Below are 25,761 nucleotides of genomic sequence, written 5' to 3'. Positions count from 1 at the left end.
TTAATGCTACTCTTACTGTTCAAGAGGTTCTTAATCAATATAAGATTTATATGGTAGGGACTTAATTCTTTATTTATAAAAAGAATCACCTAAAGGAGTGAGACTTTGAGTAAGAATTAATAGATAATATCTCTTTATATCTTAATTTGTTGCTTCTAAAAGCTATGAAATTTATTGGGTGGTCTAGAGCACTTACCATATTACAATACAGACAAATAATTAACACTCATCTCATATTTACTTACCACTCAATTTGCAACTTAATGTCCGTGAGTGCAATATTCATCATAGTCCACAAATATATATATTATCAACTTGAGTGATATCATATATTGCCCATAAGTGCAATATTCGATCATATCGCACTAATGTTTTCTCACCAACTTTTATTTTATTTATGATCTTCACGGGCTATTTTTGACAATTGAAACCATTTCAGCTAAGTTTCATTTAATTCTTCCCTTCTTACTTTTGGCAAATGAAAATTTAAGGTAAGACAAAAACAAGGCGTAAAGAAACACATGTAAAACAGGTAAGTTCTTTGTCCGAATAGAGTCATGATGATCAAATGCAAGGCACGCTTCTGGCACCATGAACCACTTTTGTTAATTAGCAAATAGTGGGCCACTTCAAGTATGCTTTGGTATATGATCACTATCATTATTCAAATGTTAACCTATCTCGTGATCTTCTACAGACTGGATTCACATGACACCGAAAGTGAAACTGTTGATGCTAAACAAATGAAAATAATTATTCCAACAACATTCCAAACATCACTATAAATTGACTTCAAGGCAACAGAGCAAAGTAGACCTAGCCAGGGAATACAGAGAGTATGGAACAGTCTAGTGGCAATGCTTTGGTGCAGTGGCTGGTAGCAACATTGCTCATTGCCTTGTTGGGTGGTGCTCAAGCTTTTGTAATATGCAACATAGACACAACTCAGCTAAACTCATGTCGTACAGCAGTTACTGGTCCAAACCCACCACCACCAGATGAAAAATGTTGTGCAGTTATCCGCAAGGCCAATCTGTCTTGCCTCTGCAAATACAAGTCTCTTCTACCTTCGCTTGGAATCGACCCCACAAAAGCTTTGGCCTTGCCCAGTAAATGTGGTCTGCAAAAGCCTCCTGGATGTAAAGGTAAGCATCTAAAACCTGAGTAGACCTTGAATATATAAGTTACTTGTGCTTATATTTGAGAAGATAATGTTTCATGACTCAATCATCTTCGTTTTTGCAGTGAATTGAACCAATTAATAAGGCCACTTCCATTACAAGCACCTCTTAGTCCTTCATGTGCTTGTTAACACTAAATAAGCTTCTAAGATAGCAGTGATGCCCCTCAGATAAAGTGTGTAGTTTATTTTAATCAGTGTGTTTCGCTCATATGTTCGCAAGCAGATGTGTGATGTATCAATCAGTGTCTGATATTGTAGATGTAACAATGGTATTTGATGTACAAGAGTACCAGATATCAGTATTATTTTCCCTCAGTGTCATACAAGAATATCTAGACGTTTATCATTCCTTTCCACTGCAACCTGTAATCTGTTTAATGAAATTTAGTTTCTTGGGATCTGAATTCAAAACGGAAAAGCAATAAATGACTTGGGACAGTAGCAATATTGAAGTACCCTTATTTAAGGCAATATAAGAATGTACGAAGTTCAGCCCCTAGGCGCATCAACAAGCCATGACCAAAGATGATAATCCAAAATAAGATATTATGTACAAATCACCGCACTTGCTCATGAAGCTAACCCAATAAAACCAGCATATACAGTTTCAACCCTCAAAATTTCCATAACTTGCATAAACTCAAATCAACTGCTGCCAGCTAGCCGCAAGAATCATGACTAAGAAAATATGAACTTCCCAAAAGCTTTATACAAAGTTCGAACTCCTGTGTGACATTCAAAAAGCCAGCTGATCGCTAACTCAGTTATATGTGCTTCACTTAATCATAAAAAATACTGGCATTGAATGCTCATGGAAGCTATGATAAACAGTTTTTCATGATAATAGCATGTCAGCTTCCTTAGCCCAAATGCTCGATAACAAGCTCATTAATGGCTTATGAAAGAAGTGAATTTGAAAACATTAAACCGATTGACAGAAGGGAAGTTTTAGCTCAGAGCACACTCCAACCAGCTTTCTTTCCCAGTGAACACCTCTCTTTCATTGTCCTTCTCACATTTTCTGCTTCTTCCCACCTCCCAATAGAGCTATACATATTGGCCATCATTATATAGTACCCATCATTTTCTGGTTCAGAGTCAATAGCATACATGGCAATTCTTATTCCCATCTCAACTTGATTGTAAGTTTTACAAGCACTTAACAAAGCTCCCCACACACCACCATCGGGAGAAACGGGCATAGATAGGACCAGAGCTTCTGCTTCTTGTAGATTACCTGACCTTCCTAAAAGATCTACCATACACGTGTAGTGCTTTAGATTGGGTTTCACAGAAAAATTCTGCATTTTAGAGAACAAGCATTTCCCTTCTTCAACAAGCCCTGCATGAGCGCATGCTGAGAGAAGAGCAAGGAAGGTAATTCCATTTGGCTTAACATTCGTTTGCTCCATGTGTTGGAATATCTCCACAGCAGATTCTGCATATCCATTCGTTCTATAGCCTGAAATCATCGCATTCCAGCAAATTACATCCTTCTCCATAATTGAGTCAAATATCTTTCTTGATTTTTCTAGCTGCCCACACTTAGCATACATATCAACTAAAGCTGTGCCAAGAGGTAAATTGAGCTTAAAACCTCTTTCATTTATGTAGTGGTGAACTCTTTCTCCTTTCTTTAGAGATGCAAGGTGAGAACAAGCTGAAAGCACTTTCAGAAATGTGGCTGTATTGGGCTTCTGATCTTCCATAATCATTTTATCAAATAAATTTATAGCCTCTTCATAATGCTCCACATGAATATGAGATGAAATCAGAGTGTTCCATGAGATAACATCCCTCTCCGACATATTAAATATTCTCCAAGCAAAGTTCATCTTACCACATCTTCCATACATCTCTATGAGTGAGTTGGCGACTGAGACATTGTCATCCATAAAACCTTTTATCACATTGCAGTGAATCGACCTTCCCAAATTGGTTGCTTGTAGCTCGGCACACGAAGCAATTGCTGAAACTACGCTGATTGATTCAGAATGAATACCTAAATACTGCATCTCCCTGAAGAGTTCAATACACTTCACATTCTTGCCTATTCTACCATAGCCAAAAACCATAAAGTTCCAGCACTCTATGCCCTGTTGACACCCCTGGAAAAGTCTCTCCGCAAAACTTAACATTCCAAACTTGCAGTACATAAACAGCAACGAATTATTCACTATCTCATCAGCCACGTAATGTCTCCGTATGATTAATCCGTGAAATGCTTTCCCTTCAGATACATTCATGGAATTACCGAAACCTGAAAGGATGCAACCAATAACAATTCCATCTGGGTATATTTGGTTTTCCAGCATTTCCCAGAAAAACCTCACACATTCAGTCATCCTTCCAAACCTTGTATAAACACCTATGATAGATGTCCAAGACAGAAGATCCTTGTTGGTCAATTCACAAAAGGACCGATAAGCCTCTTGGGGGACCCCACATTTGCAATACAGAGACAAAATTGAAGATTGTATAACTTCTGAACATTCAATCCCGTTTTTAATGACCACCCCATGTAAACACCTACCTTCTGATAGAGCACCCAGATTCCCACAAGCAAGAAACCCACCCTCCAATGTTCTAGAGTTGGGCTTCTGAGCATCTTCCCCAATCCCATGCATCTCACGAAGACACATCAAACCCTTCTCACTCTCCCCATTTTGAACGTACCCAATGACAAGGGCAGTCCAAGCAATCACATCTCTAACAGGAATATCATCAAACACGTTAACGGCATTGTTCATTTGACCACACCTGAAATACAACGACACGAAAGAAGACCCAACAGCGGAACTACAAGGAAAGAGGCCAATTTTGGAAGCCAACCCATGAAGGTTCACGCCATGATGGAGCAGCATCAAGTGGGCACATGCAGCAGCAACCATGGGGAGGGTGAAATGGTTGGGCAAAACGTTAGAAGCACGCATTTGGGAGTAAAAGGAGAGAACTTTAGGGAAATGGGAGCGCGAAAAATGGGATTTGAGAATAGAATTCCAGAGAAAGGTGTCTTTGAAATGAAGGGAGTGAAAGAGGGTGGATGAAGAAGTGGGGTGGTTGAGAGAGTCATAGAGAGAGATGAGCTTGGAGGAGATGAAGAGGTTGGTGGAGTTGCCGGTGGTGACGGTGACGGCGTGGAATTGAAGGAGAGCTTCAATGGTTGTGATGTGCTTCGAGAGAGAGATGAGTTGTTTACTATGATCATGTTTCAACAGAAAGCTCATCAGGATTGTTGTCTACCGTTGTGGCAGTTAACCCAAATTCATGTTGCAATTTGATCCAAACCAATTATCATTAGTTTAGTTTTCAAATTCATGACTTCTAGACTTAAACCTCTAACCCAATTACTCTATCAACCCCTTTTTTGTTGACCTTTTAAAAAAATTTGTTTTAAATTCAACCAGGTCTGTCATCTCATTGCTTTGACAAGAGATTCAAACTTTAGCTAAAACAATTTCTTAAATGAATTTATTTTAAATTAGATTAGTTGAAAAATGATAAACTGATTAAAATATTTAAAAAAAAAATCTTGAAATTTTTTAAAAATCAAAGAAAAACTGTCTCCCTCTCTGAAAAGGAGATTAGTTTTACCCTTGCATCATCTGTTTCAACAAAGAGCTAATACTTTCAAAAATAAGGTATCTACTAGCCAAGGGAGATTGTGTGTCTATAAAAAAAAATCCAAACTGTTAGCAAATGTACTTTAGGTAAAGAGATTAATAGAATATATAAAAATAAAATAAAATAAATGTTAGTAAAATATAATATCAATATTTAGAATTATTCTGATTATTGTTTCGGGTCATGAAAGAATAATAAATTTGTATTTTACCTTATAGTAATAGAAAAAAATATTGGATGAGAACAAAAATTTAGAAAATTAATATAACTTGTGTTTTTACTTTAAATTGATGACCTGAGTCAAATTTAACCTAATTTTGATCGGATTGGTTTAAATATTTTTCCAAAAACTAAATAAAATCAACCCAATTAAATGTGAACAATTTGAGTTTTTTTCTTTTTTAATTCTAAGCCCGAATCAAATTAATATATGAACACTTATACTAACCAATATAGTTGGCCAAATGAAATAATGAGCGTGTATAAGTGTTATTTTTGTTCCAGGACTATGGCACTTTTTTAAATAAAATCAACCAATTAAATTTGAACAATTTGATTATTTTTATTTATTCTAAACCCGAATATAACTAATATATGAACATCTATACTAACCAAGATGGTTGGCTAAATATAGTAACGAGTTTGTATAAGTAATGCTTTTTAGGGATGTCAATATAGGTTTTGACACGCGGGTCGACCCGCGACACGGCACTAAAATTCGTGTTCGGGTTGACCCGCAAAAAAATTCGTGTCGTGTTCATGTTGATGTATTCGTGTTCGTGTCGACCCGTATTTTTTAAATTTTTTTTTTTTTAATTTTTTATTATTATTTTTTTAATTTTTTATTATTATTTTTTTAATTTTTTAAAATTTTGATCTATTTTTTTTAATTTTTTTTATCAATTATCGTTTTGACCCCTATTTTACATGTTATTCGTGTCGTGTCGTGTCAACCTGCAAAAAATTAGTGTCGTGTCATTGTTGAAGATTTTGACACGAATAAAAATTTGTGTCGTGTTAGTGTTGATGTATTCGTGTCGTGTCGAATTCGTGTCGTGTCGACCCGTTTTGACACCGCTAATGCTTTTGTTTCGAGACTTGGCGCTCGTCTCCTAGTTAGTTAGGAGGGGGATCGCTAAACTCGCCTTTACTCGTCAATCCGCAATGTCTCACCCTATGGTGCCGTGGTTTTTCTCCATGATCTCTCTGACACCACTAAATTATCCATTATCACATGCGAGATTTCAACTCTGGAATACCTTGCTCTCCCAACTATCACAAAAACTCTATAAAAGGTTGGTACAGTGACAAGGGAACACAACACTTACATTTTGTTGAAAATCGAGAATATACAAATCAAAAACGGAAAAGAAAAAGAGAGAGAATAGACACACTGATTTACCCTGGTTCATCTAATTTAGGCTATATTCACTTCACTTCACTTCACCGCTGCTTGTCTGTACTATATTCACTTCACCGCTGCTTGTCTGTACTATATTCACTTCACCGCCACTCGTTACAAGTCTCGTTACAAGTCTCTCGGTTTACAAGGCAAATATAAATATGATTACAAAACCCTAACAACAGCTATTCATGGACCCAAGTCCAAAATGCTAAGAAAATTACAATAAAACAGAGGTCCACAACAGTACCTAGCCTCTACTATATTCACCTCAATTGCCTTTCTGCTGACTCCGACAACTAGGGTCATCATCAGCATGCGAAGTATGAGTCATACCCAGCACATTTGAGCACTCGCTCCTCTCCACAGTCAAGAGTATTCTCACATTGTGTACACACACCCTTGGTTGTTTCCATTAAATTGTGAATGAAGATTTTGATTCACCGATTGTTAGACGTCTCTACCATTTTTTCATAAATATAAATATCATCTTCCACCAATTGGACATTACCAATTCATAAGGTGGAATTGCGAGTTTCATATCATACTATTAATCTCTTGAGTTTGATGTTTGTCATTTTAAATGACATAAATTATATTATTTTAGGAGAGATAGACAAAAAAAAAAAAAATAGAAATCATGAGAGAGAGAAAGTAGATGCTTTTTTTAATTTACAATTTAAATAAAAAAAATATTTTGTATGTATCTCTCTCTTAAAATGACATAACTTTATGTCATTTAAAATGACGAACACTTTTTCCTAATGTCTTCGTGCACTTTACTTCTTATTATTACGACTATCTAATGAGATTTATCTTAAAACATTTCACTATTTTTAATGGTAATTTATATAATTCTTAATACTTTGAATAATAACAAATTAATCACATTTGTTTAGGGAAGTAAATAAGTTAGACCGGTCTACAGAGGCCTACGATCTAGCCTAAATTAGGTCAAACTAGGCCTCTTACAAATAGTTTAATAGAACATGCCTAGGCTTTTAAAAAAAGGAAAGTTATACTTATCGGGAAAGGATATATTTACCACCAAAAAAGTTTACAACATTTACAACCAACTTAATCACTGTTGATTTCTGTCAATCTAACGATGATCATTTATTAGAAATTATTGAGTCGCATTTATTAATTAATTATTAATTTCAATGAATGATAACTGTTAGATTGACGGAAATCAATGGTGATTAGATTGGTTATAAATGTGGTAAACTTTTTTGGTTGTAAATATATCCTGCCCCATACTTATCACCTATTTTCGTTTATAACTTTTTACAACCATATCTTAACCGGTGATTTTTGCCAATCAACAGTTATCATTTATTGCGAATTAATAATTAATTAACGAGTTTGATTTGCGAAAATAATAATCGTTGATTGAAAGAAATCAACGGTTAACATATAATTGTAAGAGGTTGTAAACGAAAATAGGTTGTAAGTATAACCTTACTCTTTATAAAAACCTATTCAGAAAGCAGATTGTAGGCTTTTTTTGTACATGTCGGGCCTATAAGCTTACAGGCCGACCTAGAAGTCTACAAGCCGGCCTATATCATATTATTTAATAATTTTGAAAATAAAATAATATTATTTTAGTTATTTTTTTAAATTATGAAATGTTTAATATGGGTTTAAACAGACTAATAGGTCAAAGTTAAGGCTTTTATTTTTTAAATATAGGTTAGACCATACTTATAGTTTGGACCTATATAGACTAATAGGGCCAGACCTTTTTTTTTTTTTTTTTACATGCCTATTTAACGCAAAGCTTAGTCTAGCACTAGCCTATTTACACTCTTACATTTATTGCATTTTATTTTAAAACTTGAATAAATAGGATTTAGTCAAACTTTAGTATAAAATATCCCCACTAAAAAGTGGGATTTATTCTTTTTACTATTGTAGCATTAATAACGGCTACATTGTACTATTGCATTGATGATAATTACGATTGTAGTATTGATGATAGTTGTGATTGTAGCAATAATGATAGTTATTGTATTTGAATTTAAATTGTGCAACGCCAGAATAAACCTTTATAGTTTAAAATTTGTCACGATATAAGCATATAAATTGTGTAATAATAGGCTTAACATTTGAATTGTGTAAATCAGGCCTTTATATTATAGGGCTGGACAAATCAATAAGCTAATATTGTACCGTAATCATAATTAATGTTATAATCGCAACAATGGTTCCACGGTTTTAAATCTATGTACGTTCCACCTACATTGATACGAGACACGGAATATGACACGACACTACATTTCGACACGTTAATTCTAAAAAATATTACATTTCGACACGTTTTGATATTATATAATATTTTTAATTTATGTAATGTATATTATATTTAGTATTCAATAATTTAACAAAAAAAATAAAGTTAAACTTGTAATACTCATCAATTTTGCAAAGAAACATAATATATCTCAAATATTTATATTAAACTCAATAAAATCATAATTGTAATCTAACAAATCTAATAGTTGGAACTCAAAATGCAACTCAACATAACCTTTAAATCTTTTTTGAGTCTTTGCAACGAGTATTGGAGTGTCAGGAAGTGTCGGAGTGTCGGACACGACACGTCAAGATTTTTGAAGTGTCGTTACTTCGTAGTTTCAAACATTCCGGTTGATTTATTTTCCAATCTTCTTGCCAAAATCCCTCTCTCTCTCTTTAATTCTTCCAGCCTAACTTGCAATTGTTTATAATTGTTCAAAATTGTATGCTAGGACTTTTTTAATTAACCAAAAGTCACGTATAATGAGAATCACATACATAAAAGGATGTAGTAAGGATATTATTAAATACATTTTTTTGCTCCCACTATGGATTTTATTCTCAAAAGTTCCACTATTTTTTAAGCGAAATGTTATTTTATCTACCATTTTTTTTCTTTACCTTTGCCTACTACCTTCCAACACCGTTAGATCAGAATCTTAAGAAAAGAGAGAAAGATAAATATTAGTTAAGATTCTAATCTAATGGTGTTAGATGGTGATAAGCAAAAGTAGGCAGAAAAAAATGATAGATAGAATAACCTATCCCATTTTTCAAATGTAATATTTATAATTCCCAACGCTTTGAATGATAATAAATTAATTACATTTAATTTTAAAAACAATGCTATCACATTTATAGGAGAAATTCACTCTGCCACTGCAAATTTCATTCGGTATTGTCATGTTTTAGCACGTGTGTTTTTATTGCAGATTTTAGGAGCATGCCACGTGTCTTCAACGCACAAAAAAAAATAACTTCTGAATTTCACCTGAATATTTTGAGAATGTGCAATATTTTGGTCAATCACCCTGACATAGACACAATTTGAAATAATTAAATATTTTAAAAATATACAATTACATACTAAGTAACGTAATGCAAATATAAATAAATAATTATTTGGGGTAAAATTCTGAAACTGTGGGATTGATATTCTCTTTTAACATAAACCACCAATTGATTGCATTCAACTAGAAAAAAGGGATAAAAAAGAAAAATAAAATAGAATATTATATTATCAATGAGTGATATGTGTATGAAATTAGTGAAAACACTATATAAAACAACAAAAAGGAAAGAAACAATATTATAGTCCTCGAGGCACAGAATTTCTCCAAATTTCACTCACTTCAATGGTCCTGTTTATCACAAATTCTCTATAAATGATCAATCACTAAAACTATATAATCAATCAGTCATAATTATAAAATCAAACAGATATTCGTTACTAATGGACAATTCCTATAATTCATCCTAGCCAACTTCTATTAAAGGCATTCCCTTTTCCATCTGGACTGTATAATTGTCACAAGAATTTCAGAAAATTTTCTGAATATGAAAACCATGTGGGATTTCAGGCCTCTCTCTCATGTACTAGTTCTGTTTATTTTTCAATTACTGGTAGCATTGGTCTCTTCTGCTGGACCTGGTACAAGAACTGGCTGGAAAACATTTCAAGGTGTGTTTTCAATTTTGCTTCTGATACTTCTCTTTATATTTCATATTTTCCAAGTCTCGTTTTAATGAATTCTTGTTTCAATTTGATACATGTTGGTGTTGACATTCTTTCAACAATCACAGCAACCTAAAGTGATAAACTTTTTTTAATCTTTAAAAAAACATAAGAAGTACTCTATCGTCATTCTTTTAAGTAAAATATACTAGTTTTTCACCTTACACAAATTTTCAAATAATGAGCTCTTATACCACATTTAACCATCATTAGATATAAAGTTGTTATGTAATGTAGTGCATATTTTTCTGGTGCTTTTCAGAAACGAATGACAGAAATTAAACATTGTGCAGCATGATGTGTATATTTCTCTAGCTCCACGGTTATCTTACACTTTGTATTCCTGACATACTTGGAAACTCGTGGCTATAGTGTATTTCATAGTAATTCATATGCTCATTTAATTTGATTTTGGTGTGCAGGATCTCCACCACTGGTCATTGCACGAGGTGGATTTTCAGGGACATTTCCAGATTCAAGTTTTGCTGCATATAGTTTGGCAGTGAACACTAGTGTTCCAAATGTTATTCTATGGTGTGATGTTCAGTTGACAAAGGATGGAGTTGGGATTTGTTTGCCAGATATCAAGCTAGACAATGCCACTGACATTTCCATCGTTTACCCTGGTGAAGCAAAGCTTTACTTAGTTGATGGGGTTCTAACTCAGGGATGGTTTTCTTCGGATTACACCTTGAGAGAACTAGCAAGTGTCTCAGGTGAGTTCAGTCTATCTTGAACACTACGTTTCTATAATCAGCTATGCCATTCTTGCAAAGACAAAGCCAAACCTGGCTAAGACTTTTTTTTTTTAAAAAACAAAATTATTTTCTTTATCAACTAAGAGATTCCCACAAATAAGAAGATGGGGTTTGGTGAATGTAAAAGTTTCCTTAAGACTGAAACTGGTTTTTGGTGCAGACCTTTGATAAATGCTCAGAAGTTGCAAACTTATTCCTTAACCTTTGTTTGCATTTTTTAGATGTGATCTGTGTTTATAATCATTGATAATTTTCTTGTTACTGGACAGTTCTTCAGGGAATCTTCTCTCGAACAGAAAGACTTGATCGCAATCAATATCCCATTCTCACTGTTGAAGATGTGTTTAAATTAGTTAAGCCACCATCACCCGGTCTGTGGTTGAATGTTCAGGTAAATGGATGAGTGTTTTCTCAACTTTTACCTAATATAGAGTCTTAAGAGTTTAGACATGTAGGATCTGATTATGAAGCTATGATGTTTACTTAATATGCTTGTTAAATACAATGCAGCATGATGCATTCATCAACCAACAGAAGTTGAGTACAAGAAGATTTCTACTTTCTCTGTTTGCTAAAGGTGTATCAGTCAGTTACATATCATCACCTGATGTGGGTTTCTTGAGGAGAATGAGATCAGTCATCAGTCCTAGAACAACCAAACTGGTCTTTAGGTTTCTAGAGGAGAATAAAATTGAACCTGCAACCAATCAGACTTATGGTTCACTCTTGAAAAATCTCAAGGATATCAGGACCTTTGCTGATGGAATTCTTGTAACCAAGGGTTATATATGGCCTGTAGACCCATCCCTTTATCTACAACCTCATACCTGTCTTGTCTCAGATGCTCATAGAGAAGGGCTTCAAGTTTTTGTGTCAGACCTAGTTAATGATGTTCCATTTAGCTACAATTTCAGTTATGATCCTCTTGCTGAGTGCCTGTCTTTTATTGACAATGGTAAATTCTCTGTTGATGGTGTGCTCTCTGACTTCCCAATAACTCCATCCGCAGCCATAAGTAAGTTTCCTTTCACCTTTATAAAAACGTGTCTTCAAAATTACCTGTATCCTTGTCATTTTATTACACTAACAATAACACACACAGACACATATCAACTGTGAATCAGTGATGTATTCACATAATAAGTTGAACTAGAAATGCATCATATCCATGCGAATATGTAAGACTATTATTCACACATTCTGGATCCTTAATATCCTTTTTCAATATGAACCCAAGATGAATATGTAATCAGTTGACAAGTTGCATGTAACCTCTTTCTAATTTATGCACAGTCACTTGACAGTTAGTGTTATTTTAGTGCCATCATTGATTTTACTGTTTCTATTTAAATTAGCATTTGAATTGAGATTCTGAAATCTTTGCTACTGCAGATTGCTTTTCTGGCCTAGGGGAAAACGCCCCAAAACAAGGTATATGTTTTCCTTGGTCTTTATTGATATATGAGGGAGAGTATTTTTAGATCATTCTCTTACATCTTTCTTGTTTCAGTGGAGACTTTGGTTATCTCAAAATATGGGGCAAGTGGAGACTTTCCTGCTTGCACTGACTTGGCTTATAAGAAAGCTATATTTGATGGAGCAGATGTGATTGACTGTCCTGTTCAGATGTCCAAGGATGGAATACCATTTTGCTTAAGCTCTATAGATCTTACGGAAAGCACAACAGTTGCTAGGTCAAAATTCAGGAACCTTCAAAGAATTATCCCAGAAATTAAACCTGGCAGTGGCATATATACATTCGCCTTGACATGGAATGAGATCAAAACCTTGACTCGTAAGTTCACTGATGTTCCCGAGTTCTTATTATCAAGATGTGGTTTGTATCCTTAGATGAACAATTTTGATGGATCTAGAGAGTTAAAAAAAATAGATGTTACTTTAGGCATTACCTTTTTGAATGCTAATAGAGATTTAGCTTTCCATTTGGTGATCCTATCAAGTTTTAGTTAAAAGAAAATTATTATAAATAAGGTAATGGAAATGAAACGTGCTCTCAACAAATGTTGACATCCCTCAATTTGCTATTCTCTATTTTTCTTGCAGCTTCAATGTTGAACCCCTATGAAAACTTCACATTGTACAGGAATCCTAAATTCAGAAATCAGGGAATGTTTTTGACCTTGTCTGATTTTTTGTCCCTGACAAATGGTCGGACAACTGGTCTCTTGATCAGCATAGAGGTGTGTTCTTCATTTCTCTATTTTTGGTTTACGTTTTATTCTTCTGTGAGCTTTACATTCTTATAGGTTGTTACTATGCATCTTGTAAATTCTTTTGATAGTCACATGATCTAATATTTTGTTCAAGTGGCTTGTTCAAATGCAATTAAGGACAATATTTGCTTAGATGTTAATTAAGGCCTTGTTTTTACATGTAATGAAACTAGTTTTCACATATAATTTTATAGTCCTTGTTGTTAATTTGCCACAAGTATCTTTAATTCTTACATAGAAAATGCTGCATTTCATTAATGCTAAGAATAATTAGTTAGTTATCAAGGTAGAAAACGACTATTTTCCACCTTGATTAATTTCTTTTCAACTTTGTTAATGACACTCCCAAGTTTATTTTTCCTTGTCAGAATGCAGCCTACCTTGCAGAGAAGCAGGGACTAAGTGTTACCAATGCAGTCCTTAATGCTTTGCAAAAAGCAGGTTATGATAAGCCAGGTCGCAAAAAAATTATGATTCAGTCCACTCATAGCTCCGTACTAAAGATATTCAATGGGAAATCCAACTATGAAAAGGTATACAAGGTTGATAAGAGTATTAGTGATGCTGTTGATTCAGCTGTTCAGATCATCAAGACATTTGCAGATTCTGTGGTGGTTGGAAAGGAATCTGTTTTACCTGAAACTTCAGCCTTCCTAGTTTACTATACAAACATTGTAAAAAGGCTACAATCCTTCGATCTCCCAGTTTATGTAGAAACTTTCAGCAATGAGTTTGTATCTCAAGCTTGGGACTTCTACTCAAGTGCATTTGTTGAGATAAATTCATTTGTTCAAGGAGCCAAAGTCAATGGCATTGTCACTGACTTCCCTAAGACAGCTGATAGATACAGAAGTAAGTGGAAACTTATATATATAACATAATTTGCACCTTGAACAAGTTTTGTAGATAATTGACCTTACTTAATCCATAGTTTGTCTTATATTATGAAGTCATTTAGCCCTCATTGCTGACTTGAATGTTGTTCTACTTGTTGCAGGGAACAAGTGTTTAAAGATGGGTGAGAAACCAGCTTACATGAGCCCTGTTGAACCTGGCAAACTTTTGAAACAAATTCCTAAGGTGTCCCTTCCACGACCTCCTCCTTCACTTCCAGTCTTGACTGTTCCTAATGTCACAGAGCCACCTTTGGCTCCTGTTTCAGTATAGCCACCACCAAAGCTTAAAGAAAAACTAGGAGGAATGAGAAGGATTTTTATGAATAGAAAGTATTATATCAAATTAAAACATTATTATGATAACTTTATAGTAATAGGTTATTTTTAGAGCATCTTTTTTATTATCAGTTGAATTCCATATGGAGATTATTGTCCCTTGCTTCTATCAAATACACTATGCTTTTAATTTTCACATATATGTAGTCACTTAATTTTTTTTTTTTTGAGTTACTCAACCCTAATTATCTCTTTGAGACGAGTTGGCTCTCTCCGGTATCCCCACGAGCTTCGACTCTTTGAGCCGGCTATGAGACTAATCCGGAGTGCGGGGGAACAGTGATAGCTAAAGGTTCAGCCCCCTCCCCAAGAATGCATTCAGCGGGAATCGAACACATATTCAACCCCACTAACTCAGCGCCAAATTATCAACTGAGCTGCACCCATTTGGGTGGTCACTGTTACTAACATAAATCATATTATAAATTATAATTGAGAATATATATGTAATGACAGCTCTTATTAGATACAATTACCATAAGACGAGAATGTCGATGATGTACGTCTTCTTAACACAAGAAATAAACCAAAAATAAATAAAAAAATTCTTAATATTTTTGCAGCAAATTTCTTATTGCACTGTCCAGCGGAAGACAGCTAGACCCCACTATTGTTTACTATTTGCACTGATAAAATATAAAGAATTAAAATCCAAAATGTAACCATCAAAAAAAAAAGTTTGAATAAGGAATTGTTGCCATCATGGCGCAGACACTGCCACCCAGATATTGTTGTCCCTTTCCTTCTCTGAATCACAATCATGTATTTTAAACCAGATCAGAGATTAGCAAAACCATAGTTTTGGTTATTATATCCATAAACCATAAATCATATGAGGACGAATTTATTAAAAACTTAAAACTCTTGCAAGGTTGCAATTTTAATCTTTTATTTGTAGAATTAAATCTTCAACTTACGTTACTCGTTTAATTATACAATGCAATTATACAATGCAGCCACTTTCAACAATGCCTTTATCAACTCACATTAAGCAACATTCTGATCATCTTACAAATTCTTAACACTCAGATATGCACATAAAATAACCATCCTCAAACAAGACCAGCTGAAATCGTATCTCAATCGATTCAGGTAACACCGAACACGGAATAACAGTAACTAATCAATTTATCACTAATATCATTTTACTTTATGTCACCAAAAGGTTTAACCTTACCCTTTTTTCACATATAAAAAATTGATTACTTCCAATAATAGAAAATGCATTTTGAGACCAATAGCGTAGCCGCGTAGGGATAATGACAATCCAGAAATAGCCTTGATGTCCTTTCCCTTTTTAGTTCAATGAATAAATTTAAAAGCCTTTCTTTTTCGATCAGCACTATTATAAGAATAAGAGGGTCCCTTCCAGCTAACCACTGGCATTATAAAAGGGTCTTTTTTTTTTTATGAGGTAAACCTACGACCCTTAAGTCAAAACTGGCTTTTGAAATAGTCATGACCTCAAAATGAATTTTCATTTCATGACACGGCGTTGATTTTTTCAGTTAAACCAGCTCATAGAAAATAAATTGAATTAATACGTGTTCATGACACATTAGAGTTTTAAGAAGAGCTAGTGCATTATCCTGCAATGTACAGAAAAAAATCAAAAATTTTGTCGTTAATTGTAATTAGTTAATTTTAAAAAAGTGTCACTATTTAAGAGAAATGATTTGATAATGGAAACAAGTTAGTCTATTAGAAATTAACAAAATTAAATAAAAAACACAAAATCATAAAATTCTAACTAATTATCGCCTGACAAAAATTTTTTAATTCAAACATGATTCAGAATATATAAAAATTAAAAGTTTAACAAACTTATTTCCTAAAGAGAGTAAACCCCTTCTATATAAGTTATCCAACCATACATCTAATTAACACAAAAATAAAAGAAAGAAAGTAAATCATAAACATACTTATTTGGATCAAAAATGAAATCTTTTGAAATGGAACCTACCATTTTGATTAATTGACGTGCATTAACGAGTAAGCCTAATCTATTTCATCCCACTCAACATCACATTATAATAAACATCACAAAGCAAAGTCGCACGTTGTCCGTCTTTGTCTGTGTGCAGTGGATACCCACCTAGAACACAGCAGTTTTGCGCGTTTGCTCACACAGCCAAATCCAATCAGGATTTGCCACGTCGACTCATGCAAGAGGGTGACAACCATGTTGTGGACCCCACTCTTTAAGCAAAAACACACCGGTCAAAACCGCGGCTTAACTCAAGCCAGCTTGTCCACTTCGCCCTTCCTTACATATATGTTTTTTTTCTTAATATAATAATAAACATAGATAAATTATATGATGCAACACATGTATAATAATATACAAATTCAAGGGAAAAAATTTTTGTATTTTTTTTAGTTGTTTATAAATATATAGAGAGCAAAAAATATAATTTTAATATTATAATTATCTATTTTTTGAAATATATAATTATAAATAGTTAAAGTGACATGTTGGACAAACCATTTTCCCTAAATATAAAGAGGAAATATTTGTATTACCAAAAAAATTTATTACCCTCATAATTATCATTAAATTAGCATTTTCTCTCTTTTCAAAATTTCTTCAGTAATATCTCTTTTCAAAAAAATTTTAATATTTTTTCTTTTTAATCCAACAATAATTATGAAAATAATAGATTGGTAATAATTTTTTTTTTATAATAAGAATATAATCCTCGTATATAAAAATGAATGAAAGAAAGATAAGGGCAAAAGGCAGAGCCACTTGAAAAAAGGTTCTGCTTCTTATTGAGAGCCAGCTCATTATAATCCTGACACACACTCTCTCTCTCTCTTAATCTAAGTGTAAAAGGTGGTCGTTGGGTTCATTACTTCACCGGAATCTGCTGAGGTTGCCGGAATGTGGAAATCACGCGCTCTTTGTTGTGCACTAGCACTGCTTCTTCTTCACTCGGTCCTAGTGCTGGTTTCTGCTCAGAGATCTAACACCACCGCTTGGAACACGCTCAATGGTATGTGCTATATGTGACACGCTTTCACGTATCTCTTATTTTACTAGGATCTTTGGTCACCACCATGTTGTCTTCACCTACTTCTTGCTTACACCAAGGATCTGTGCATTTATTGTGTGTGAACTTGGATTTTTTTTATTTTTTTGTTGTTGGAGGAAGCTGAGTTGTTGGTTAATTTGAGCTGAGTAGGGATTTGTAATGTTAATTAATTAGTTTGTTATGGATGATAGATATATTCTTAAAAAGAGTTTGATGTCTCCTTAGTTGAAACAATAGTTAGTTATTGTTGGGGAGACAATTTTAGCCAAATTATCTGTTTGTTGATTCGAGAAATTCTTCATATAATCTCCAAGATTGTTGTCGTTTTTCATTGTACTTATGCACTCTCGTTCCTTTGCTCTTGTTTTTATTTTTTTAAGGAGAAACTTCCACTGTGTGCTAGGTGTCGTGAAACTTACTCGTATAATTGTTTTACAGGAAGTCCTCCATTGGTAATAGCACATGGTGGGTTTGCAGGGATATTTCCTGATTCTAGTGCCATTTCCTACAATTTGGCAACATTAACGAGTCTGCCGAACGTCATTGCATGGTGTGATGTGCAACTAACAAAAGATGCAGCTGGGATTTGCCTTCCAAATATCAACCTTTCCAATTCAACTAACATTGGTTTTTTTTACCCAAATAAAACTACTAGTTACTTAGTTAATGGTGTCCCCATCCGTGGCTATTTTTCTGTGGATTACACCCTCAAGGGCTTAAACGTGGTCTCCGGTGAGTTTTAACTTATCTTTAAAATGTTATTTTGTTGTTATAGACTTCCAGTATTTGATGGACTAACTGATTCTTTTCTACACCATATATGTGCTTGTTGATTAAAGGTCTAGTATCTCATGCAGGATTTTTGTTAAACTTTTCTCTTACTTGCCTTGCTTATGAGATTTGAAATTAATGCTTTATATAGTTGCTTACAATTTCTTGATAATGGACAGTGGTTCAGGGAGTATACTCTCGAACGAACCTGTTTGACGGAAACAGTTATCAAATTCTTACTGTTGATGATTTAGTTCAAACAGTATCCCTACCAGGCTTGTGGTTGAATATTCAGGTAAATGGGATGTATAATCCATTCTCGAGATTCAGTCTCTTTGTTTGTTTTAAAACTAACTCTTGTTTTCTCTGATATTTTGCAGCATGATGCATTCTACACGCAACATAATTTGAGTATGAGAAACTTTGTACTTTCTGTTTCTAGAAGAGTAGTTGTTAATTATATCTCATCACCGGAGGTTGGTTTTCTGAGAGGTATAGCAGCACGCTTCAACCCAAAAATAACAAAACTGGTCTTCAGGTTTATGGGACAGGATGACATTGAACCATCAACCAATCAGACTTACGGTTCACTCTTAAAGAATCTTACATTTATCAAGACATTTTCTTCTGGAATTCTTGTTCCCAAGGGATACATATGGCCTGTAGATGCAAGTCTTTATCTACAACCACATACCTCTTTGGTCTCGGATGCACATAAAGTTGGGCTGGAGGTTTTTGCATCAGAATTCACGAATGATGTTCCTTTTAGCTATAATTACAGTTATGATCCTCTTGCTGAATACCTCCAATTCATTGACAACGGCGACTTCTCTGTTGATGGTGTGCTCTCTGAATTCCCCATAACTCCATCTGAAGCTGTAGGTAAGTAATTTTCCCCCTCCATTTTGTCAGAATAGTCTACCAGAAATACAATGCATTTGATTTGATTAAAATCTAATTCACGTAGGGTATGGTTTGGAATTTGGATGGAGGAATTTAGAGAGGAAGGGAACATTCTAATTATTTGAGAATTTTTAAAAATAAGAGGAATGGAGGAGTAAAATCAGAGATTATCATATAATCTTCCAATCATCACTTATTTGCTTTTATAAACATTTTATAATTTTCTAAATTTATAAATGAAAAATTCCCCTCTCGTCCCTTTCCCTCCAAACTTCTCCTCCATCCAAACATACCCTTATATATTTTTCTATTGATATAGTATTTGTACCTCGGAATGAAGCTGATGCAGCTATAAAGTTCCCTTAAATAAAATTTCCTAGAGTCTTCCTGATCTTGTGCTCATTACATTTGAGTGGATCACCTTATATGTGTCTCTCTTGCATTTGCATGCTTTTTAAATTTTTAAGTGGCCATGGATGGCATGTTTAAACTTTAAATACAGGTGAAATCCCAAAATTTAGTCCTGTGAGTTAAATTTTTTTATTCTCTTAAACGCAAGGATTTATAGTGTGAACTGACATGCCAAATGACACATAATCCTGGACTCTGGTGATCGATCTGCCTGAAATCGGTATAAGCTAGTTTATATTTACTATACAATCTTGATAAGGAGATACTTGCCCTTCCCATGAAGGTGCCACCAAGATAATTATGCAATCCTTTATGAAAGGATGGGCACTGGTGGAATTTATGTTGACTTTGACTATGGATTTCATGTCCTGATGCTGGTGCTAGGGCATGCATAAAGTTACTAAAAAAAATCTTTTAGCCAATCACCCACCACCTCCTGCTGTCATGCTTCCACCTTAAATTAAATTCAGCTTAGATTAGGCTCCTTCTTTAGGCAGGTAGTGATCCTTCTATATATTCTTGAAGCAACTGTCGTAAAAGATTTCATCAGAGATTCAGAGTGTTCAAATTCCTTTCTTCATTAAAGCAAATAACGATTCTTGCTCTCTCGGTATTGCATGCTCATTAGCTATCCAAACTAGTTTTTTTTCCTCAAATTTAAAATGCTTTTGCATATTCTAAACATAAGACATAAATATGTACTTGATATTAGTTGCTCGTAGATTCTACAAACTTATCCTAAAAACTCAGAACATGTCTGTAGGCTTGTTGTGGTATTATTTTTTCTCTATTTTAAGTGGATATTGAGTTGTCTTCTTATAATGCAGGTTGCTTTGCTCACCTTGGCACCAATGCAACGAAAACAGGTATACTTTGCTGTGGTTTTGGAATATGTATTCTTATCCAGTTCACTAGTAATTTGTAGTTGTTTCACTGTAAGATTTTTATCATTCTATGACATCATAGATTTCATCGTTGTTGACTTTTTGCTCTCACTTTTTATCATGTTTCAGATAAAACTTTGGTTATCTCAAAATATGGAGCAAGTGGAGATTATCCTCCTTGTACCGACTTAGCATATAAACATGCTGTATTAGATGGTGTTGATGTTCTTGACTGTCCTGTTCAAATATCAAAGGATGGAACACCATTTTGCTTAAACTCCATTGATCTTTTAGAGAGTACAACAGTTGCTCAATCAAGCTTCAGCAAAGATGCCATGACTATCCCTGAGATCAAGTCTGGCAGTGGCATATTTACCTTCAACTTGACGTGGGATGATATAAAAGGCCTGACTCGTAAGTCAAAAAAAGTTCTTTAGTTAGTTATCCCTACGGTCTAATATTCTTCAGCATTTCCCTATTTGCATTGGAGCTAATCTAGATTTTTTAAAGGTAATTGACTTGTAAAGAACCATTTCAACCTAAAAGATTAAGATGTTAGGTGAAGACCACATTAATAGTTTTATATTATATTTTTTTAACATGCCTACTCACACAAGAGCTTGAGCACCATAATATATCAGGCCTTGCCAAAGTAGGATGTTGGTCTCGACAACAATCCCCCAACACATGCCTTCCGCAAAGTGTCATTCTGGGAAATTGAACCCATGACCTCGGCTCTAAGTATTTACCACTAGGCCAAAGGCTATAGCTGTTGGTTAGGGGCATAACTCCTTCTATTTACCGTTACTAGTCCAAGCGCCATGGTTCGATCTAACTCTGATTCACACCAGACCTTGCCAAGCAGGATGTTGGCCTCACCAACATGACTTATACCTCAAACAAGCCAAAATTCAGAATGATATATATACATACATTAAAACGACTAGTGTTTTAGGAATAATTTGGGAAATTTGCTTACAATTTCACTTTATAGGATAGTCAACGTTTCATTGATAAATTGCCATGGCGGATTTGTCCCTGCCATATCTTTTGATGTTTTTCACTTTGCTATTTGCTGTTTTTATTGATTTGCGTTTTAATGAAGAAATAAAAAATATGAAAAGTGTTATAACAAACATTTGACATATTTTTCTCTTTTCTATGTTCCCTGCAGCCTCAATATTGAACCCCTATGCAAAATTCACATTGCTCAGGAATCCAAAAAATAAGAATGCTGGGACATTTTTAACATTATCAGATTTCTTGTCCTTGACAACAAATCAGACTTCTCTATCAGGTGTCTTGATCATTGTTGAGGTGCGTTCTTCCATGCTTATTATTCCTGTATAGGATTCATTCCACCAGCTGTTATTTGAATATATAATCTTGATAATATGTATGAGAATTTTCTCCAAGTTATATAGTTATTCCTGACTGATTTACCTTGCTGCTTTGAAAAACCTGAATAATCGGGAAATAAGAATAGGAGATATTAAAACTATCCTGCATTTATTTTTGTCATGAGACCTGCTTGACATATTTTTTTTAGCCATACATTCCTTCTAACGTTCTGTATACCTATATCAAAGATTATGAAAAAAATCTTTTTCGCTCTTTTGGGTTCTACTTATACTTCGTCCTGGTAAAAAAATTTCTTTTTGAAACAAAACAAACAAATAACTTACCTGCCCAAAAAATCATGATTCTGTCAATTTCACAAATAATATTTCTTCACTAACTCTCTGCCCCCTGGATTATCTGAACCAAAGAAAGAATCATTTGGTTTCTATTTGTGGTGATAAATAATAGTTGCATGTTCCTAGCATATAAATGATTTTTTCTTTTCTTTTCTTTTCTTTCATTTTCTATTGATTAACATTATGTTGTGTTTTTCTCTTATCAGAATGCAGCCTATCTTGCAGGCAAGGAAGGATTAAGTGTGACTGATGCAGTCATTGATGCTTTGAGCAAAGCAGGTTATGATAAACCAGGGGCCCAAAAAGTTTTTATTCAATCTACTGATAGCGCTGTGCTGCTGAAGTTCAAGGAGAAAACCAAATATGAGCTTGTCTATAAGGTTAACGAGACTGTTAGTGATGTTGATAATAAAGCCGTTCAGGATATAAAAAGCTTCGCTGGTTCTGTGGTCGTCAACAAGGAGTCAGTATATCCTCGTAATAACGGCTTCCTGATTGGCTCTACAACGACTTTGTCAAAGCTAAAAGCTGCTAATCTCTCAGTTTTCGTAGAAACATTCAGCAATGAGTTTGTATCTCAAGCGTGGGATTTCTTCTCAGATGCAACTGTGGAGATCAACACATATATTCAGGCAGTAGAAATTGATGGTGTCATCACAGACTTCCCTAAAACTGCTGATAGATACAGAAGTAAGTGCTAGTGTTAGATATTCAAGTGCAAGTGATGAGTAATTAAGAAATGCCACATTAGTTAGAAATTGATTAACTAAAGACTATATAACTGAAAAGACTCATAAACTCAGTGTTTTAAGATGTGGTGTTGAGTCCCTCTTGTGGTCTTACCTCTTCTAATTACTGATATACTTGTTCTCTATTCTACTGCAGGGAACAAATGCTTAAATTTGGGTAATAAAACACCCGCTTACATGGAATCTGTTAAACCAGGTGGTCTTTTTCCATTCATTGCCAAAAACGAGATTCCTCCAGCTGTGGCTCCATTCCCACCCTTGACAGAATCTGAAGTGGCAGAGTCACCTTTGCCTCCGGTTGCTAAAATAGTCCCAGCTACTGGCCCTGCTGCCGGAAATGGGTCAGCAGCGTCGCCGCCGCAAGGAAATGCACAGCCTAAGGTCACTGTCTGCTTCTTCTTGTCCAGTCTGGCAGTGTTTGTGGCTTCTCTTCTTCTGCTTTGAGTGAAGTCATATTCCCACTTCCTGCCATAAACTACACCAAAAAAACAAACAAAAAGAAAGGGTTGCTTTTTGCTGCTTTCAACTCTCTATTTCCCCATCTCTTCTAGGATTAAGTGACATGCAGCTTTTGGATTGAGACTACATGAATAATCCAGACTTTGTTGTTTTTTTCTTTTTCTTTTTATTTTTTAATTTTTTTGTACTTAAAAAGAGAAAATTCTTTCCCTTATTTCTTCTAGCTATGTATGTTGATTCTTAGTTTCCCAAATCACTTCTGGGGTTTATACTATGAGCACGGAGGGATACATATCTATGCATTCTTTTTAGATTTGTATTTTGTATCTTTTGTTTATAATTATATTTGTTGGTGTGCATTTGGCATGAGATAAACAAGTTGAGTTCCGGATCCAAGTTTATTTAAGAATTATCCAGAGCTTGAGCACTGGTTAATTGTTTCAGTTTAAGGAACTGCAATTACTTAATTGCATGACAGAGCTATTGAATAGAAATCATAATTAGGTCGGCACGGCACGATGCATGTTGACTCATAGTAGGTATGAAAATGTCAAAATTAATTATTAGAATCGTTAAGTTTTTATTTGTATAAAAAAATAAAAAAATGTGGGTCATTAACCCGCAACTTGCACATAATTATACTAGGATATAAAGTCGTTAGTTCTAATTATATTCGGCTCACAATATGTGGATCTGTGTAGGCTTGCCAAGCCGAGTCCACACCCCTAAACATAAGTAAGATCTTTATCTAATTTTCAAAATCATGATTCAATTATAGTTTTTGGATTAGTCACAGATATTATTAGGGTTTTCGTTTTATCCTTTAACATAACACAACAAACTTTCCTACTTTCACAACATTTTGTGGGGCCCACACTTTTTAAAACAAAAAAATAAATAAATAATTAAGGCACGCAAAACGAATCTCTATAACATTACACAATCACTTTTCCTACAACATAACTCTTATAAAACTCATATTATTAACGAGTAAAGTACACCAATTAAGATTGCACAATGGGCATTGACAAAGTGGTAACACTGGTTCAGACCTTGGGAAGGCAATATTCCCATCCTACGGGTCAATGTAAGGGAAGCCATTACGATTATCTTGTTAATTTTTTTCATTATTATAAACTCTGCATCCGTTGTCCGTGGGGTGGACCATGGTGGATTGTAGCATTTGGAAATAGTGGCCATTTGTGGCTGTGGATTATGTTAAACAAATGGGATAACTAAGCATAGCTTCTCCTTTTCTATGAACTATTGTGGATTTCATTTGAGAAACATATGCTCATCTAAGAAAGATGTAAAGCTAATCATGATAATGATAGCTAATACTGGTGTCTATTAACATATTTTAATTTTATCAAAACTTTACACATCTCAGTATGCTTAATCTAAGTGGTAAGAATAAAAACAAGAGTTGAGGGTAAAAAGAGTAAAATTTAACAGCGATTGACATGGTCTGTTTTTACAAATTTTCCCTTCAGTTCTCCAATTTCTAATTTGATTTGTAAAGGCCAGTTGTCTATATATTGTTTTGTTGTGTTTATACGAGAAATTAGAGATGTTCAAAGCTCTAACCACGTGGGTGGGCGTGATGGTTCAGCATCTCGTCACTTAAGCAAGTGGTTGGGGGTTCGAATCCCAACTCTTGTGAATGGAAAACATTCTGTGACCAGCTCTTTACCGCATTGTGCGCTGAACCGAGTTCCCAACACAATTTGATAAGTTCTTAATGCAAAGTGTCTCAAAAAATAGTAAAAGGGTTTGTATTTTGTGAAATAAAAAAAATGTATATGATAAGTCTAAGAACAATTGAGTTGGACCTAATAACAGACAGTTTAAGGTATAGGATGTTGGTGAAGAGAATAGTTGATGACGAATGACTTGCCGAAATGATAGGCTTATGGCGAGATGGTTGATTTGGGACGCTAGAGATCTGAGCGGTTTGAGGAGACTGAGCGATTTCAACACTCGAATCAGCTTGGTATTCAATATAGTTCAAGTATTCAAAGAGAAATGATGGCTGAAGACTTTTGTATTTATAGTGAAAGGATGTCTTGTTTCATATCGTCTTTCAATGACAGTATTCACTGCTATTGATGGAGCATGGTGCTCTTTCTCATGTTATTCCTTTAGGATTAAGTTACTGTTTTTGGACTTTCTAAACTTCAATTGGATTAGACCTCTATTTCGCATATAAGTGGCAATGTGGGCGGCCGGCCCGTCCCGACGATTCAAATCTATTTTACACTAACTTATCCCGCTCCACCATCAACTTGCCAAAAAATAAATCAATCCACCCCATCTCACCCGTTTGTCAGACCCTAATTTCGCATATATAAGGTATCACTAAGTAAAAAAATCCCAGATAACG

At 34.5% G+C, this 25,761-nt stretch overlaps 4 protein-coding genes across 4 annotated transcripts; 3 read left to right on the top strand and 1 right to left on the bottom strand.

Moving 5' to 3' along the window:
* Positions 1–838: 838 nt before the first annotated feature.
* LOC133317792 (putative lipid-transfer protein DIR1) lies at positions 839–1,253 on the top strand. The gene is made up of 2 exons (XM_061519683.1): positions 839–1,145; positions 1,246–1,253. The coding sequence occupies exons 1-2, from the start codon at positions 839–841 to the stop codon at positions 1,251–1,253; spliced, it is 315 nt and encodes a 104-aa protein (XP_061375667.1).
* Positions 1,195–4,599, bottom strand: LOC133317791 (pentatricopeptide repeat-containing protein At4g39952, mitochondrial). The gene is made up of 3 exons (XM_061519682.1): positions 4,588–4,599; positions 1,640–4,422; positions 1,195–1,553 (listed from the first exon to the last, which is right to left on the bottom strand). Exons 1-2 carry the CDS (start codon positions 4,597–4,599, stop codon positions 2,137–2,139), a joined length of 2,298 nt encoding a protein of 765 aa, XP_061375666.1. The 3' UTR covers positions 1,195–1,553; positions 1,640–2,136.
* A 5,477-nt stretch (positions 4,600–10,076) lies between these two features.
* Positions 10,077–14,404, top strand: LOC133317790 (glycerophosphodiester phosphodiesterase GDPDL3-like). The gene is made up of 9 exons (XM_061519681.1): positions 10,077–10,191; positions 10,668–10,961; positions 11,273–11,394; positions 11,514–12,018; positions 12,396–12,434; positions 12,514–12,798; positions 13,068–13,204; positions 13,606–14,089; positions 14,235–14,404. Exons 1-9 carry the CDS (start codon positions 10,077–10,079, stop codon positions 14,402–14,404), a joined length of 2,151 nt encoding a protein of 716 aa, XP_061375665.1.
* A 2,875-nt stretch (positions 14,405–17,279) lies between these two features.
* LOC133317783 (glycerophosphodiester phosphodiesterase GDPDL3-like) lies at positions 17,280–23,659 on the top strand. The gene is made up of 9 exons (XM_061519672.1): positions 17,280–17,465; positions 17,943–18,236; positions 18,455–18,570; positions 18,656–19,157; positions 20,417–20,455; positions 20,603–20,887; positions 21,648–21,790; positions 22,377–22,860; positions 23,056–23,659. Exons 1-9 carry the CDS (start codon positions 17,354–17,356, stop codon positions 23,361–23,363), a joined length of 2,283 nt encoding a protein of 760 aa, XP_061375656.1. The 5' UTR covers positions 17,280–17,353; the 3' UTR covers positions 23,364–23,659.
* The last annotated feature ends 2,102 nt before the right edge of the window (positions 23,660–25,761 follow it).

Source organism: Gastrolobium bilobum, unplaced genomic scaffold (assembly GCF_033153095.1).
Source record: "Gastrolobium bilobum isolate Gb01-03AN ecotype WA unplaced genomic scaffold, APGP_CSIRO_Gbil_v1 utg1481, whole genome shotgun sequence".
In the NCBI taxonomy this organism is placed as follows: Eukaryota; Viridiplantae; Streptophyta; class Magnoliopsida; order Fabales; family Fabaceae; genus Gastrolobium; species Gastrolobium bilobum.
This window is presented reverse-complemented; position numbering and strand designations above follow the sequence as displayed.

What these genes read in the sequence shown, in the direction of transcription:
- LOC133317783 (XM_061519672.1), top strand. Translation starts at nt 17,354, where the DNA reads ATGTGGAAATCACGCGCTCTTTGTTGTGCACTAGCACTGCTTCTTCTT. An exon ending in GCTTGTGGTTGAATATTCAG is followed by an intron (nt 18,571 to 18,655) that starts GTAAATGGGATG and finishes GATATTTTGCAG; the next exon opens with CATGATGCATTCTACACGCA. An exon ending in GTGTCTTGATCATTGTTGAG is followed by an intron (nt 21,791 to 22,376) that starts GTGCGTTCTTCC and finishes TTCTCTTATCAG; the next exon opens with AATGCAGCCTATCTTGCAGG.
- LOC133317790 (XM_061519681.1), top strand. Translation starts at nt 10,077, where the DNA reads ATGTGGGATTTCAGGCCTCTCTCTCATGTACTAGTTCTGTTTATTTTT. An exon ending in AGAACTAGCAAGTGTCTCAG is followed by an intron (nt 10,962 to 11,272) that starts GTGAGTTCAGTC and finishes GTTACTGGACAG; the next exon opens with TTCTTCAGGGAATCTTCTCT. An exon ending in GTCTGTGGTTGAATGTTCAG is followed by an intron (nt 11,395 to 11,513) that starts GTAAATGGATGA and finishes AATACAATGCAG; the next exon opens with CATGATGCATTCATCAACCA.
- LOC133317792 (XM_061519683.1), top strand. Translation starts at nt 839, where the DNA reads ATGGAACAGTCTAGTGGCAATGCTTTGGTGCAGTGGCTGGTAGCAACA.